The sequence below is a fragment of the Agelaius phoeniceus genome, chromosome 6 (genome assembly GCF_051311805.1).
Source record: "Agelaius phoeniceus isolate bAgePho1 chromosome 6, bAgePho1.hap1, whole genome shotgun sequence".
NCBI lineage: Eukaryota > Metazoa > Chordata > Aves > Passeriformes > Icteridae > Agelaius > Agelaius phoeniceus.
The window spans coordinates 49,486,226-49,504,124 of NC_135270.1; the positions used below are offsets into that span (position 1 = coordinate 49,486,226).

Sequence of the window (17,899 nt, forward strand, 5' to 3'; positions counted from 1 at the left end):
ATGCTAGCTACAAATACAATAACAGGCTACAGAGCTACAAATATATATGTGAAGAATATAGAGAATATATAAAAGAAAAAAAGGCAAAAACGCCTTTGGTATCAATATATTAACCTATGCCCCAAAATAAAAAAAACCTGTTTGTAGTCTTTGCACTTACTGTAATGCTCATCGACCCTAATGCCCTAGAATCCTTTCCAAAATCTTCCTGAATTCTTGTTCTAGAGCTTATCTGAAGAGAAATCAAATTATTTCAACTATTTTAGCCATTTTGCTAAATAACTCCTTGCTCTTTTAACAATGCATGTGTTTTCATTTGGTTTTGCAGTAATTTGCATTCAGTACAGATCAATGCACCTTTAGTAAGTTCATACTGAAAGCCAGCATGGGTCGAGCAGATAGACTCTGAGCACCTGTGCTGAGGCAAATCCATACACTTTGCTGAAAACGTGACAAAGTACTTTGCACATCTTTGAGGTGGGAAAGGAGAAACATGTATTGTCTACAAAAAAAAAACCCACAAACATGAAAATACATCTGTTTTTGAACTGCAGGTTTTAGGTTTTTTCCATTTGTATGCTACAATGTATTTTTAAAAAGAAAGAAAGAAAAAAGTATAACTTCTAGAAAAACATCAGTGTAATATAATAGACAAAACAGCTTGGTTGCCTTCCCCCTACCAGTAACCCGTGGAGGACATGTGTGGAGCTGTGTAATTTCAGGGCAGGCAGAAGTACCTTCCATGGACCAGCCACCTTGGTGTTTGCCAAGACTGAAAAGATACTCTCCTTTTTAGAGCCTGGGATGAATTTCACTACAAATTAATTGTTTCAATTGTCAGGTAAACTTCTGGCATTCCAAATAGACTGATGCACCACGTCTGTCACTTACACAGAGTGTAAAGGAGTATCACATTTGTGTTCAGTCTGTAGGATACAGAAATCCTTCAAAAACAGGAGAAACAAGCAAACAATCAACACCTCCCTCTTCTACTTTCTTCATGACTCCCTTTGTGATGTTTGTTATCCCTTCACTGGTATGTCCTTCCTCATGTGAAAAGCCCTAGTCAATTTTCCATCTACACTATTCCTAGCCTAATACAACCTTTCTAAAGTAGAAGAGAGATAAAGAGGAAATACCCTAACTGCATTTAATATTAAACATATAGACTGAGAACAGGTTTATACAATCACATACTGATGTCACTGCCTTCTCAATTAATTGCTAAATCTTGTATGAATTGCTTTGTGGCTGCCAAGTACTGACCTGCCTCTTTCACAGAACTGTATCATCAGGATGCTTTGAAGAACAGCAGTAACTAATTCAGGGTCAACACTTCTGAACAAATATATACATATTTTTAGCCCTACCAATTAATAAAGTAACAATCCAATTACTAAACACGTAAAAAAAGCACCTTCCACCACCTGAAAACTGCTAGTAACATCTTCAAAGCTCATGGACCACAGTGTGGAGATAGACAGTAAATAAAGACTCTCTTAAGAGAGAACTTAGGAAAACAGTTATGAAATGAATTTCAGATAGTGTCTGTATGAACTTGCTAAAACAAGCACCACCCCCACCTACAGAACACGCACGTGCAGTCAGCATTCCAGCAGAGCATCCAGAGTGGCTTATTTAAAGAAAATACATAAAACACAGTAAAACACGGCAAACTGAGGGTCTGCAAAGGTAACTGTTTTGATTACCACGTTTACGGAAAGAAATCGCAAGACAATGTTCCAACCTACAGACTTTCACCACTTGAGCCAACCGCCTAACTTGAAGACCAAAATCTTAACATCAAAAATACTTCAAAGCTGATCTGAAGTGCCAAACATCTTCTGGACTGTTAGCAGTTAACCGAGATTCACTGTTCACTTTGAGAGTCACTTTTATTGAACGCTAATTTCTGATTAAGCAGAATGAACACAAAAAGTACTTTTTTTTTTTGTCAGATGATTATCACCCCCTATTTTCTACTCATGCGGGCTACATCTATATTACCTAACACAGCAACGAAGTCCTGTGCAAAAATATGTGTCTTTTAACCTTTCACTTTTCAACACACATTCACACAGCAGAAGGTCTGCCTTTAATCAGGCTGTCTTAATTTACCCTGGAGAAGGATGGAAAGGAAGCAAAGAAGAACCAAGACGTTTTTATACCGCCTTTAACATCAGCACTGCTGCGTTTAAACTCCTTCACTACCCGCCAGTGCTTTTTCCTGGACACGGCAGGAGGGCCCGGAGCCCCCGGGAGAGTCCGGCGCGGCTGCCCGGGGGGCGCCGCTCACAGACAAAGCCGAGCGGGGCCGCAGCAAGGCCCGGCCGTGCGGGCCCCGCCGGCGCCGGGGGAGCTGCCCAGGCCGATCGCGGGGCCCGGGCGCGGGCGGCCGCTGGGGCGGAGGCGGGGCAGCACTGTCCGGGCCCCGGGAGGGACGGGCTGCCGCCATCCCACCCCGCTGGCGGCGGCGCCGGGGCCGCGGGAGCTGCGGCCAGCGGGCGCGACACACCCGCGCTCGGCCGCCATGCAGCTCCCGGCGCGCCATCTCCTACCTGCTCGGACCGGACCCAGCCCGGCGCTTCTCCCTACTACAGGCCGCGTCTCATTGTGCTCCCGCCGCCGCCATTTCCCCGCCGCCGCCGCCTCAGTCCCCGCAGCTGTCAGGTCCCTCCATTCACCTGGGCCCGGGACGGCCTCCCCCTCCCTCCCTTGCCCCTGCGCTACGGCCGGCGCTACGCAAACGGAGCGCCGCCCCCGCCCCTCCCGCCCGTACCAACGGGGGCCGCCCAGCGCCCGCGGCGCAACCCCGCTCCGAGAATTCCGCCCTGCGCAGTCCGCACGCTCCGCATCCCCGCACGCTATGAGAGGAAGCAGACGATTGGCGGCCGCAGCCGGGTAAAAGGTGAAAGGTTCGCCAGGCGGCCAATGGGAGGGCGGGATACAGCGACTGCCGGAGAGCCGCGGGCGCTCACGTGCGTGCGTGCTCCCGCCCCTCCCCCGGCGGAGCGGAGCGGAGCGGGCGCTCGGCCATGCCCGCGGCGGGCGGGTCTCGTGCGCTGGGGCGGGGGGCGCGCGGGGGTGCTGAGGCGAGGGCGGCGCCCGCCATCTTGGGAGAGAGGCCGAGGCCCCGGCCTTCGCTCCTTGTGCCACTGAGGGTCATGGAGTGCCGGATCTGGGGGAATGGGGTTGTTCTATCGCATGGCAGGCCCTAGGGGAAAAAGGTGATCCCTTTTGGTGATCTCTCCCTCAGCAGCGCTGAGCTGCTCTCTATCAAAAATCCCACCTTTCCACACACTGGTGGCCATTTCCATAAGAGGTCACCTCCCTGCCCAGGCACTTTTCCCCTGGGGAGCCTTCAGTCCTTGCTGGTGCAGGGCCCAGAAGGTGGAAGAAGAAAGGACAGCTGAAGGTGGTTGGGTTGTGCGGGCTCCCAAGGCAGCATCTCCTTCTGTCACTGCGTGAGGCAGATTGTTGCCTGGCTGGAGCACTGGTCTTGTTCCAGTACTTTGGCAACACTCCATTGATCTAGTAGATGTTGCTACTAAATATTTTTAGAAGTTCCCTGAAATATCTGGAATTAAACAGCTGGTGTAGGGTAAGGTTTTGCCACCAGCAAAACCCTTCAGGCAGAGGTGAATGAGTTACGTTTGTGTTAAGCCAGGGGACCAAGTGAGAGTCTCCTGTGATCTCATGTGCTTGCATAAGGACTGGATGGTGATCGACCTTGGTGCCTGATAAAGAAGATGACCATAAATGCGATGCTACTTCCGGCCAGCCACTGCCCTTGTAAGTTGTGTGGAAGGCAGTGTGTTTTCACTGGAAGATCTATCACTGGATGTCCAGCTTCCTCCTTCCATCTGCTCTCTACCAGGGACTTGCCATTGTAACACCATTTTAACACAGCTATGCCTGCAAAATCAGTATGAAAAATAAAGCTGACTAGAGCACTCCTAAGGTTCATTTAAAACAATCCGAGTAAAATTACTTCAGATTCAAAGTGATCTAGAGGCCTGGGGTATTACCAAATTAAGTATTTTCTTGGCACAAACCTCTGCTGCTGTTTAGAGCACAACTTCTCAAATGCCTGCCATTCTGTTGTTAAATGTTACAGTACTGGGTATTTTTATAGGATTGAAAGGGCGTCCTTCTGTTTTTTTATGGATGGAAGAATAATTATATCCCATGACAAAAGCTGAGGAAGAAGAGCAGCTGTTCAGTCTTATCCAGTGGGAACTGTCAGAGCATATGGGTCTATTTTTCCAATTTTAGCTGAAGTACTGAAGGAAATTGGCATTCTTGATTCCTTCTAACATGAAATAGAGCAGAAAGAAACCCTCCTTAGTGCAGGCCATGGTTAAATAATGAATTTTATCCATTTCAAGTAGGTTCAAAGAAAAAGCAAGCAGAATACTTAGAAAACAAAATAGACAAATACCAGGAGAATTCTGGAAGTTATTTTCTTATAAAATTGGGTGTCTTTCTCCACAGGTATTTCCCCCTTGAGCCTGCTGGCTGACAGGAGTTTTTGATATAAAAGCACAGGATACAATCTGTGCTGTTCCTTACAATCCTGTCCCCACTTCCTTCTCTCTATTCTAAGAAACAGATATTTGATGTCATATATTTGGGTAATCAGACCTGACCCTCAGAGCTTAACCCCAAATTAAAAATTTATGTTTTTTATCTTTTATGTTATTTAACAAATTCCTTACAAAGATGTTTAAAGTGAGATGAACTCGTCAATGTGAGATGCAACTGAAAAATTCCACATATTTCAAACTGGTTGGCATCAGAGTTCGGTAAAAAACCACACAACTAACCATAAAAACAAAACAAACAGGCTGTGGGATGAAAAGGACACACTGCCCAATTATTAAAATCTGGAAAAGAATAAGTTACAATGTACCAAGTAACAGCCTTCCCCATATCTTTAGTACTATAAATACTGATATTTACTCTATGGGGTAACTGTTGTTAGACAACAAGAAAATAGAGACGTTTATCTCCCTTTAAAAAAAAAATTAGTAATGGATGGGGAGTGGAGGCTTTTCTGTTTTTTTTTTTTTTCTATTGACTAAGATTAAAGCAAGATTCTGTTTGGGTTAGAAAAGAGGAAAACTGACATTAAAAATCACTTTGTCACAATGAATTGTCTTTGTTCATGCTACAGAACTCTCCAATCACGCTGGTGGAAACCAGGCATTTCAGCTCCACTCACGTCAGGGTCTAAAATGGCCTCTGGAGAGATTCCTTCCTGCCAGACAATGGTGACCTCTGTTGTTCCCTGCTGCTGGTACCAGCCACGGTGCCCTCTGGCCTCCTGTCACACCCTGCTGCAGTGAGGCACTTTGGCACAAGCTGCCAGTTGCCAAGGCAGTACATGCCCAAGTGTTGCATTCTAGTTTCTGGCCAGGAAAGGATGTGTCTATTCTGCACTCCACTTGGGAAATTTTTCCCTGGGGCTTTCCTCTCAAGAAGCCCCCAGTCTGGCTACCAGGTTTTCCAGCTCATGGCTGTGAATCACTGCTGGAAAGAGCAGTTGAAAACGTTTTAAACCACGGTGCTAATTATAACACCTGCAACGTATTATGAGAAAAAGCTGCAGGTATGATTATAGAGAAGGAAGTTGGAAGAAAGAAAGAAGATTCCATTTCTAAACCTGAAGCTTAGATTCTAACAAGGTGTTAGGTTGCATGAATCTTTGTCTCACCCTAGAATGCATTAAAAAAAAATTGGCATGCTTTCCCACTTCAGTGACCCAGACTTTGTAATTCCAGGGATATTTTCCTTAGTGCAAGAGAAACTTCAGTAATATTTTCTTTTTTTACCTCTTTAAATTACTGACATGAGGATATGAGCTGACATCATTTGGAAACGGACTCCTCTGTCTCCTGGCAACATTTCCCAGGCAAAGTTCCCTGCTTTTTCCTTGGATTTCTTCAGACTGATGATCTCCTCCATCATCTTCTACTTATAGTCTCTAGAATATGTCTATCACAGTGACACATCACTAAAGAAACTAAACAAATTTAAATCACTGGTAAGGAAGAAGGATGGAGAAAAAGAAATGTTCTGTTAGGAAAGAAATCAATTTTTGACCCCCTATAGCCACCAGTGGCCAAAAAATGATGGAGAACAAAATTTGTCAACTGCAAGATTTGTATTCAACTCTGAGCTTTGAATTCTGTTAGCTGTTCTGGAATGCCTCACAAAGAGAGAATATTTTTAAACCAAAATTGGCTCCCAAGTCCTCTAGAAATAATTTTTGGCTTTTTTTGATGCCATCAAACCTACAATGGGTTTGGATGCTGTGATTAATTTTTCCTATAAATTTAGAAATACTTCAAAAGTAGAAAAAGGAGGGAGTCACAGAAGATTTTGGTGTGACAAAAAACATCTCCTGAACATGAGCAGCAAGAAGGAAAAGTTTTGCTCAGGTTTACTGATGATGTTAGCCTGTGAAGAACTGAGCCCTGCACTGTTTCCTTTCAGGTTTGTGCCAGCAGGGAACTAGAGGAGCAAGGGGGAAAGGCTCTTCCTTTCTGCCTTTTCTAAAAATGGGTGCAGGGTTTCCTTTTTCCAGTCACCTGGGACTTCATCTGATGAAAGAAGGGAGTAGTTTCACAAGTAGCTGCAATGGCACAATGCAAAAGATCTGCCATACAACAGTTAACAGAAGTTCCTAATGTCCTTGAGATATACCCTTTTTAATGCTCATTTATGCCAGAGAACCAAGAAATACCACTTTACTATGTATAAATCTATATGTATGTCGATTCTTGTTAACATGCAGAAAATACAGATCAGCAGAGTGATAAATCTGTTCCCCAAGGTACAGAGCAACCATAAAAAAGAAATGAAAAATAATCAATTCAAATTATTTACAGCAGATGGAGCTATACATTTTGCTTTGATCATATGTTGTATGATATTCCAAGTTAAAGTGTGGTTTGCCAAGGACTGTGGTAAGCCAGTGGTACCAAGGAATGGAGTTAGTCACAGAAGGCATTTCATAAATTGTGCAATTAGCTCTCCTGGAAATAATCCTTGTAACATCAGTAGAAATAGCAACTCAAGAAAATATTACCACCATATATTGGTGTCATAATAGAGAACACAGCTCAAGTCAAAGGCTTTGCTCTCTGCACTCACCAGCTTGAAGGTTCTCCTGCTCCTCCTGGCTTTTTTTTAGTGACTGGGTAGAATGAGCCCTGAAGAGAGGATGAAGGTTTCAGTTTACACGACAAGAATATGTGTGATGGCCACAGGTGATCCTTGGGAGGTCTGGGCTCCTGCACAAGCCAAGTGCATACTCAGTGTGTACACACTTGGAGGGCTCCTTATCTGAAATGAATCCTGTGCTTGTCTTTGTTGCTGCCAAGATCCAGATGGATCCAGTGTGTTTCCAACACTGCATGTGCATCAACTTCAAGCTACAGTAATTGTGATTACAGAGCAAAGATAAAGGAGATTATTTTTGAGTTTCTGTCAGAATTACTTTTATCCCAGAGTAGTTAAAAGAAAACCAGTCCAATGGTTCCTGTCTTACTATGAATTTGAACTAAAGTTTGGATCTCATACCATTGTAAAAGTTAACTTTGCTTCCACACACAGTTGCACCCTTCCCTCCCCAGTGCACTTGCAAATTCCACTAACCCAGTGTCAGTAGCAAAAAAAAAAAAAAAAAAAAAACAAACAAAAATACAGAAAACAAAAAAAAAAACCCACAACAACAACAACAAAACAACACCCAAAAAAAAACAAACAAAAAAAAACCCAAAACAAAACCAAAACCCAAAGTGTATTTAGAGATTTAAAAGTTTTGGTAATGAAAGGTGGTAAATGCCTTATCCCTGGAAACATTTGGTCAGACTGGACAGGTCTCTGAGCAACCTGATTTGATGGAGGTGCTCATGGCAGAGCAGGTAGACTGGATAACATTTAAAGGTCTCTTCCAGCCCAAACTGTTCTATGATTCTGGAAATCTACATTGCTAACAGGACTGGACCCAAATATCCCAAATTCTCAACAGGACCATGAATATTCTCTTGTTTTGTACACTTAGGTGTGAGGGAGAGTGGTCCAATAGGCAGGTACAGCTACTTCAGGAGTGGTTAGAAGCACTTTGAAAACATATGAAATGATTTGATTTTGTAGAAGGATTAGAGGAATATTTAGAGATCCTAAAGTGTGATACCCATGAACCTTATAGAGAGGGAACATTTCTATACCTTTCCCATATGCCATTTCCTTCAGTGTGTTTGTCTAATTTAGATATATTTTTCAGGACACAGATCATGAGGCTGATTCTGAACTGCATTGCAACTCTATTGTACTATATTTTCTTTTTCTCATATCCTGCAAAGGGAGTTAAGGTGTAGGGGGAGGTACATTGTAAATATGAAATGGTACTGCAGCCAATTTACTAATCCCCAAGTCTAAACATGTATATAGAAACAGCCCAGATAAATAAATTGTAAGAACAGTAAATAATTAAGCACAACTGTTTTTGTAAGCTTTCCCGTGGCTTCCTTTATAAGGCCATTTTCTATGCATTAATAAATTAGTAATTCTTCCCCTTTATAAACAATTTAAATCCATTTGTTTGTTGACCAGAAGAAAGTTTAGATTCTTCCTCCAAAATGAAAAGTCACTTTTTGGGCAAGTGGGAAACCATGCACTTTATGAATTTGCAGTCTTTACTGAGGTCTTCTCTCCTAGAACATGCATTTAGTTTCTGGGCTTGAAAATGTGTAATCGATAAAAAATAATATATATAATAGATACAATATATAATTATAACTATTAATAAATTGAACAATTAGAGTCCACAAGACAAACCCACAGGTAACAGATTAGATACAGGAAGCCTGTCCATTTATTTCAAAATTGGAGATTCTGTAAAATAAATTGGAGCTATTCACTAGTAAATACTATTCTTATAACAGCATAACAGTTTCTAAAAACATTTTTTTTACCAGCTATACAGAAGAATTTAACTCTTTCTCACAAAAATTAGCTTTGATTAACTAGTGCAAACATCCAATACAAGCCCCTGACAGAAAGTATTCAGAAGAAATGTATTTGATAGTACACGAAAATGCATTTCCTTCAGTATATCTGGACACCACTCAAATCCTCCCAGCATTTGTTCTCATTTTTAAAAAATCATCATTCCTCATTTCACTTGCCAAAGAGAAACATGTATTTTAAATATTACATTCCTTACTTTCAAATTATTTATTTAGGATGCAGTCCCTCATTAACTCTTTAGCCATCTAGCACTTTACAGTTTAAACTAGAGAACTTTAACAAGAAAGGTAAAACAGTTTATTCAGCTTTTTACACAGCAGTATACAATAGCACAAGGTGGTATGCCTACTAAAATGTTTCGTTCAAGACAAAAGTACAAATTGAATTTTTCATTACAGTAAAAATATTTATTTGACTTGTGTAACTTATTTGGCATTAAAATGTAACTCCATTGTTTCTCTCAAGAACTCAGCAGCATATACATTGAAAGTTACTTGATTCACATCGTTTTGAAATAAACAAGAGTGATTTTCTGTTACTGTCTTAATAATGGCCATGGACCAAGGACCCCCCTGTACAAACCAGTCCTTGGACACAGCAAATCTATTATGTGAATCAAGGAGATTCCAGGAAGGCCCAATGAAATTAAGGAAACTGTTTAATGAATAAGATATTACCTGGCCTTAACACAGCAGTGATGACCAGGAACTAGCCTTTCTTGGAATGGTAGCTTATAGTACTTCTTACTAAGGTAAAATCATTTTTATTGGTCCTTCTAACCTTTTCATGAAGAAAAAAATATTAATCACTCAGGGGCCAATTTTATGTTCCAGAGACACAAACTTAAGACATTTCCCCACACTATAGAGAGAAATAGCATGGGTCTCATTTTCCAGTATCAGCAGTAGCAGCTGCTTGGAAAGGAATTGTCAAAAGCGCCACTAAGGTGGGAGGAGGTTTTCCATGTCTTACATTTAGTGGAGGAAAGAAATACTTTGATGTTCCACAATTTCAGTTAAGATAACCCTGAAATGACTATGGCACTTGAAAAAATATGGATTAATTTTTCACCCTTTGTGAGCTCTGGAGTTGTGTGAAGCAATGGCAGAGCAAGCGAGCTACTCCACAAAGAACGTTACACAATGATTTCCATATCATTGAATGTGCATGTATTCCATCCTCCTGCATGAATGGCTTCATGATCTTGGGCTGGAATGGGAGAGGACAAGCCACACTGTGTGTCCTGTTTATATACAAACCTGGAACGTGAACAATGGTAAGTTGGGCAGCTATAAAGTAGTGTTAGCAGTGGTGTGCCAGGGGAAGTTATTTACCTGATAAAAACCTGCACAATGCAGAAATACAAAGGATTTTGTGGTTTTTACCTCCATTCAGATCTGCTACCTATCAGCTCAATGGAAAGAGCAGGCAACTTATTGTCAGGGTATGAGCTTCCAGCTGTAGCAGTTTGGGAACTTCCATGGCTACACCCTAGCCTGAAACTTCACCCTTGCCTCCCAGTTAATTGTTCCCTGCTGCTGTTCTCTTAATTGAAGACAGAAGTAGACGTTAACTTCCTCTCTTTGGAGGGTTGATTCTGCAGAATTTAGGTAAACAAATGCTCTGTGTAAAATGGAGGTAACTGAAGTGAGCGGTGTATGGTTGGTGTACATTGGATTTGCATGGGCATTGCATAGGCTTCAGCGACTTCCTGGCCTATGCGGTTGATGTTGATTTCAGTGCCCTCAGGGCCAGATCTTGTGGTGTGTGCTTAGCACACAGATGTGTTGCACTGACTTCCACAGAAGTAGAGGAACTGAACACATCTCTGGATGCATTCACGTTTGTGCTTGGCAAGAAGGGACTCCCAAGTTTTAAAGCTAGCATAAGTGATAATGCACAATTATAATTATTATTGTGTTAGATGGCTGAATGTGGTACCACACATACTGGCCAAGTGAATCTCCTAAAGCTCAAATTCTTTGAGGATTAGTGCAGAGAACCCTAAAAACCCCCACTGGGTACAGCATGGTACCCTTGTAAAGTCAGTGGAGCACTACTTGAATAAAGAAGTTAGTCATACTGAACAGGAGTAAACTGGGAGTGTCCAGAAAATGTACGGGATTTAAGTGTGTTTAGACGCCAAATAGCAACATGTAGAAATTTCAGCCTCAGGAAGTTTTAATGGAAGAAAGTAGCTCAATCACTCAGTATATTTTGCAACTTTAGCTGAAAGTTAACATCACAAAATGACATATTGCTATGCAGCTTTAAGAATCACACAAATGTATTCAATCATTTCCCCTGCTTTTCAGATCTGCTGTTCATTAAAATCTCTTCTCCTGTTTGCAGTTTCCAGTTTTCAAATGGATAACACAACCAATGCATAGCTTAATGTTCATTCTCATGAGTCATAATTAATAAATAATTGTATCACATACATAGAATTTTACAGGTACTCTTAAAATGGTTTTACAATTCTATTAAATATATAGATAAAATAATCACTGCTATATAAAAAAATCATTTTAAAACAGCTGAACTCTCAAGCTTTGCATAAAATTCTGTAGACACATTCATTACAATCTAGAAACTCAATAAAAATACATTTTAGAGCTCAATCTCTCAAAAATATTCATGGCGTTGAAAATTGATTGTCGTTTTTTACTGTAGTCTGTGTTTGCTCTGCCTTTGCACTGATAATTTCCTACAATTTGACAAAAGCTATATTCTGGTCAGTTTGTAGATTATGTGACTGTTTAACTCACTTCTTCAACTCTAAGTCATCTACCCCATAAATGTTTAGTGGGGCTCTGTCTTTAATGGTGTAACTTTCCTTGCACTTTCTATAAAATCATGATGAAACACTTTGCAGTTCTGACTACAATGACATTGAACCATCCTATTACAGTTGCCACTCAGTCTTTAATGCTGCTTCTGTGAACACCAAACATCCTTTATCCAGTGATCTTCAAGGCACTTCCTGACACTTACACTTCACAATGCCCTGCTACCCACATTTGCTCAAATCCAGCAGGTTTTAGAAAGAGTCTTAACAGATCAGTACCTCTGTGTATCTGAATTCAGCTGCCAAATCAATATACTATATGTGGTCAGTTCAAGCTTAGCATTTTTCAACCCAGGCAAAGTTCAGCAAAAACTTCAGTATTCAGACAGTGCACATATCTGTTGGAAAATGGGTAGACAATGGATTTCCCACCAGGGTTTAAACCCTCTACTACCACCAGCCAGCCCTCTGGGCAGCAAGTTAAAGTAGGCTTTGCCATAATAAATGTTTTATAATCAGGCTTTCAGGCAGTAGCTCAGAATAGGTCACAAACCCCAAAACCAAGCAGTGTTTTCAGAACAGGGCCCTTGCATTAAGGAATTGGATCTTGTGCTGTGGAAGAAGAGATGCAGGCTCACAAGTCAGTTTGACTGGGGGAAGCTGCTGCTTATGCAGATGTCAATCTTTACAGTTCGAGGTAAAGGCAAAAAAACTCTTGAAGAGTTCAGTTTTTTTAAGCACAATTGACCAGTAGAATCACTCTTAGTGCTTCACCCTGGGTCTTCTCACCCATGGAAAGGTACACTGCTTCTGTTATAGCACACCCACCCACAACAAAACAAACCTGAAAATTGAAAGCAATGCAATACCAAGTATCATGGAATGGTTTAGTTTTTTGTTTTCATCTACTTTGGATGGAAGAAGCAATCTCTGTCTCTCAGTGGGATAGGCTGGAAAGTGTACCTCAATTGAAACACTGGTGGAGACGACCAATACAATTGTGGAATGCTGTTTGACATTTAAACTGCTCATTGCACTGTATCAGTCACTCTCCATCAGTGGTAGGTAACAAAGAAAACCTTGGGTTTTCTCCTTCTTGGACAAAAGTACTGTGTAATGACATTTCTGGCATCACTGTGTTCCTGTTCACCTTCCCATTCTTCATGGATGTCAGTTGCTTAGCTAAGACATTCAAAGAGTTCCTCATCATGATTCATTTTCTTAGGAGGAAGGAAAGAAGAGGGGAGCATACTTGATTGAACTTTGATAGCTGTAAAGTCCTATAAAGAGGCTGCAATCCAATTCCAAATAGCCTCTGCTGAAGATTAATAAACATGGAAGAACCAGGGTATAAATAGAAAGGGTCAGAAAAAGTTATCATAAACCAAAGAAACCTGTGAAGAGTGGAACATAATGAAAAGCTGTCAGTATTTTGCTCCAAAGTAGTGTAGTACACTCCTGCTTGCAGCTATTAAATAGATGCCGTAGCCCAGCCTGGTATTCCCTGGTTTTCAGGATAAGCATAAAATGTTTCTTGTACTAAGTTTTATTCTTTCAGAGGAGAAAGCACTAACCCTTCAACTTTCTATTTTAGTCTACTTCCAGAAAGCACCTTCAAAAGTTCTTATCTAGGTTTTCTTTTGGAAGAAGGTACCACTGTCTAATACAACAAGCACAAACAGGTTCATTGATCACAAAATCAGCTGACTCAAAATCTTGACTGCTTTCATGAACAAGATGAAAGAAATATTTTTTTCTTTTACTTAAGCTGATTTAAACCAAATTAATTTGGGACATTTGCATCTCTTCCTCAAGAACAATGGATCTTATTTCTAGGTTCATGGGGTGAATCCAGCTCTAGTCAACAGTGGCAGGACAGAATAGGAAAGATTTGAAAGGTGTTCAGAATTTTATCTTCAATGTTTAAGATCCCCTGTCATTCCTTACTTCTATTGAATTCTAACTGCAGCTCAGGAGAAAAATCTCAGGGGGACAAAAAGCTTATGAAGAAGAATGAAGTGTGAGGAATGGTTAGGATTGCCCCAGCAGATAACATGATTGCAGACAGGTTTTAAGTACTTGCAAATAAATTGCTGTATATTTTGATGTATCTTGATCCCAGGTGCAATTAGTTAATCTGAAAACTTAGCCAGGGTAGGGATACACCTTATGCTACCACAAAATATGTAAAACTTACAGCCATTATTTAATTTTCACTCAGAGTAAAATTTTAAAACCCTTCATTTCAGGAAGCACATTGCAGTCAACCTTCTGAATTTTCAGATGGAAGCAGCAATGTGATGTAGTCTCATAAAGCACACCATGAAACTAAAAATGTGCCAATGAGAAGTAGTGACTTCACTGAAAGTCACATGGAGAGAAGTTACTGCTATGAAATTGAAGACTTCTCTTTTGTCCTACAGAGCATGGATTACACCTTCTCTGGCAAAAATCCTATATGAAATATCCTAAAGTGATCATTGATTGGACAAAAATTGCAAGAGGAAAAAGTAGCTCAACTGTGCCCATGGATAAGCCACAGGAATCTCTTTAGTCGCACTAGGAAGTCAATACTCATTGTCAGCATTTTTCTGTATTTAGTTTTACATCTATCTTTTCTTTCTCAATTTAAATGGACACTTAAAAGGTATTTCTAATTCTTTTACCACACCCTAGTGCCTTAACAGTAGCCTCAGCAAAGCTGGTTACTTATTATTTTTTGTATATGCAAAAGAGAGAAATCTTTATGTGATTTGTTAGTAAAAGCAGCAAAGAAATTGAAGCAAAAGCAGACTCAGAAGCACTGAGGTACTTTTAAAAAACTTTAGTTTCTGGCCTGAGATTTCCCATATAAAGTCTCCTAAGAAGCAGCTAGCATGTAGTTCTTCACACTTCTTCATACCCAACTTTTTCCTGCAAGTCAAACATACTAAACGGTGCAGGATAAAAATTACTTTAAATCCTAAAAAAATCTAACTTCCCTACCCCAATAAACCCTCAACCTGATTTTGTTGCTCACTGGATTTGCTTCTGGAACTGTAATCAGTTCCTGATGTGTGTTTCACTACCTGTAGCTGTGCTCTGCCTCCCACTCTTTGAAATGAAAAATGCGAAGAAGCATTTCTAGCCTTGCCCTTGCAGGTGGTCAGACCCCAAGGTAAATCAACACCATCCCTCTTCCATAGCTATCAGGCCCTACATAAGAAAGTGAAGCCAGAAGAATAATTTTTGAAGACTAGAGCTCTGAATTGTTGATACTTCTACTGATAATTATCTGGTTTTATTTAGCATCTTATAAAGCAAGGCACAAATGTACAAAATCGCATCTACTAAATCAGATCATTTTTATATATATTTACACAATTACCATAATATAAAACGTGCTTTGACACTGTCATAGCACAACAGTAGCAGAATTGAGGACAACCTGATAATAAACACAAATACCAGGTTCTGGATTTCTGTTTGTGCTTCACCTGAAGGAACATATTCATATGCAGATACACAAAGCAATCCAGCCACCATCCCTTTATTTTCCACACCTCACACAGATCAAACTTTGTTGCTAAGCAGCTGTGGAAGGAGTAAAAGGCAGTAGACCAGCACCCAAAAGAAAATTACAAAGTAGAATAGCTCTGGCTGCTCAAAAATTGTTATCTCATGAGTTGGTGCTGGAGTCTCGCTTGCTTCCAAGTCCTTTTTCTCCCTGAAAATAGGAGAGAATTCAGTAAGAGGCAAGGAAAGGAAGAAAAAACCTTCATTGTTAATAATTACTGTGAAGATCAGAGGTGGTCTAAAACACAGTTTAATGAACCTTTTCAGTCTAGTCAGCTGGAGGGCCCCAGCTAGACTAGGAGGGGCATAATGGGCTTTAGCAGTGTGTCCCTTCCAGAGTCAGCATAAGTAAGAATCAATCTTCTGAAAACTCAAATTCTCAGGTAGTTTAAGTAAGTGCCATTACAGCACAGCCCTCTGATGTAAGGAGATTTCCACCAGTAAAAAAGATGCCCTTTTATTTTCAGAACAGCAAACATAACACTGGGCAACACATCTCACACTTCCACAGTTTTGCTTATACACTGGATCTGACTTGATATACTTTCCCCAAATCATCTACTTTCAGAGCCCCTCATGCTAGGCACTAGAATATTAAACAGAAAAGCCCAAGGCTTCCAACCAAGAAACCAACTAGCAGTTGGGGGTTTGCAGAACAACTCCAAAATTTCAACTTCAAAAATTTCCAGCTGTGGTTCATAAGGGCAAAGGCTGATGGATTCTGCCAGCACCACTGAGCTCTCACAAAGACAAGGAAAGGTCTTTTTTAAAAAGGCACAATCATTTTATAATTTTCTAGTGCTGCAAGAAAAACACTCCAGTAAACTGTTTTTAATCTACTTTTGGAGAAAAATGGTGTTTTTCTGCTTAGGGCTTCCTACTGGATATATACCTGAGTATTACACAAAATATCAGCAAATCGTACAACTGATACAACTGTAACAGCTATTTATGTAATTTTTTTAAACAGAGAGAGAGAGGCCAATGGATCCTGATAATATTTTGTGTGTTTTCTGCATCTAAATATAACATAACAACCATTTTACCTAGAAGTTGTGAGAGGTACTATTCAGTATCAGCTAAGAGGCAAAACCCAAAGTGATCCTTGTTTCTTAAAGATATTTAGACCCTAATACCAACGGGATGCATGTGTTCATGACCAGTTACCCTAAGTCTAAACTAAACACACATACAAATTACCAAAACTATAGATGCTCCAACAGAGGCCAGTCCTCCACTGAAGAAATTGACTTTCCCTGGCACTGATCTCACTAAACATTGTTTTGACAGTCTTCCAAACCTGGAAAGAGTCATTACTGCCAGAGAGCCTAACATTTGAAGTTGTCCCACTCTTCTCTCAGCCTGAGATATCCACCAAGTGGGGGAAATGCTCAGAATCTTGCTGAGACAGCTGAATTTTTCAAGTCAATCAAAAGCATTTTAGTCAAGGGACAGATTGAGCAATAAGGAAATTTTGTATGTTACACCTATGGGAAATGTGGACTCTGAGCCAATACAGAAGACAATTGCTACCATTATAATTAATTTCCAGCTCCCTTTGTATCACTGCCAGTAGCACCTAGGAGTTATGGTTTCCTTGCAAAAGTCAGTCTGAATAAGAAACACTCACCCAATGATTAATGGATTTTCATCCATATCTGTCATCTTCTGCTCGTTTACACCATAGGTTTCCTTAAACAAGCCACAAACAGATTAGATAACCAAACTCAGCATCTCACAAAGATGGTAATTGTGTATTTTATGCAAATTGTATCTAATGTTTGCTCAAATAAAATGAAAGTGTGCTCATAAACATATTTTCTGTCAGCACATCCAGCACTGCAGTCTGGTCCACACACAGAAAAGGAAAAAAGTTGTGAAATAAGATTTTTTTGCTTTCAACTGCTTTCATCAGTTGAATAAAATTCCCCTTGTTCATATGTATTTCTAGTAGCTCTGACAGTACTGCAAAACTAAAGCATCTGTGTGAAACCTCCCTTTCACTGAACACTGGTGGCAGCATTTTTTTTTAAACTCCAAGATGGTCAGAATTTTATTTTTGTGTTGAAAAAAGGCCATATTCTTGTCCTTGCTCAGCATGCCTGGATTGCTGATGCTGTCCCTTCCTTTTAGCTTTAAAAATAAAAATCCAGACCTCAGCTGTATTGTGTGCTCCCAAGAAGCCCGTGTGAATCACATCTGTCATTTAGGAACGCAGTTTCATGTTACAACTAAAATTCTTTTAGGGTTAGTTGCTGCTACTGATAATATAATACTCTGCTACTGTGAGGAAAAGGGACAGAGCCCAGTTTTTCAGAAACAGTGCTCTTCAGGAGACACCCAGCATTTTTGCAGTGTTGAGACCAGGACATCAATATGATATACAGAGAATGCAAAAGTGAAAAGAAACTGGAGCAGCAAACAAAAGTAGCTTCAAACAAGCAAAATGTTGTAGCTATACAGGTATGATGAAGTTTTAAAGTTTAAAGTTTAAAGTTACAATGGATTTGACTGTAG

General features: G+C 40.5%; 2 protein-coding genes across 4 annotated transcripts in view; both read right to left on the minus strand.

Annotated features, from left to right (window-relative positions):
* Positions 1-2,866, minus strand: part of DICER1 (dicer 1, ribonuclease III) — a 63,345-nt gene extending 60,479 nt beyond the window's left edge. For 2 of the 3 annotated variants that reach the window (XM_077180651.1, XM_077180649.1), the window contains exon 1: positions 2,559-2,716. The gene's annotated coding sequence lies outside the window, so the exon portion shown is untranslated. Of the gene's footprint in view, positions 1-2,558; positions 2,717-2,779 lie in introns of those variants that run through there. The other variant, XM_077180650.1, reaches the window with a different exon arrangement.
* A 5,988-nt stretch (positions 2,867-8,854) lies between these two features.
* CLMN (calmin) overlaps positions 8,855-17,899 on the minus strand; it is a 76,265-nt gene continuing 67,220 nt past the window's right edge. Inside the window, exons 12-13 of the mRNA XM_054635185.2 lie at positions 17,013-17,074; positions 8,855-15,533 (exon numbers count right to left, since the gene is read on the minus strand). Coding sequence (XP_054491160.2) covers positions 15,380-15,533; positions 17,013-17,074 — 216 coding nt within the window. The 3' untranslated portion in view covers positions 8,855-15,379. The remainder of the gene's footprint in view (positions 15,534-17,012; positions 17,075-17,899) is intronic.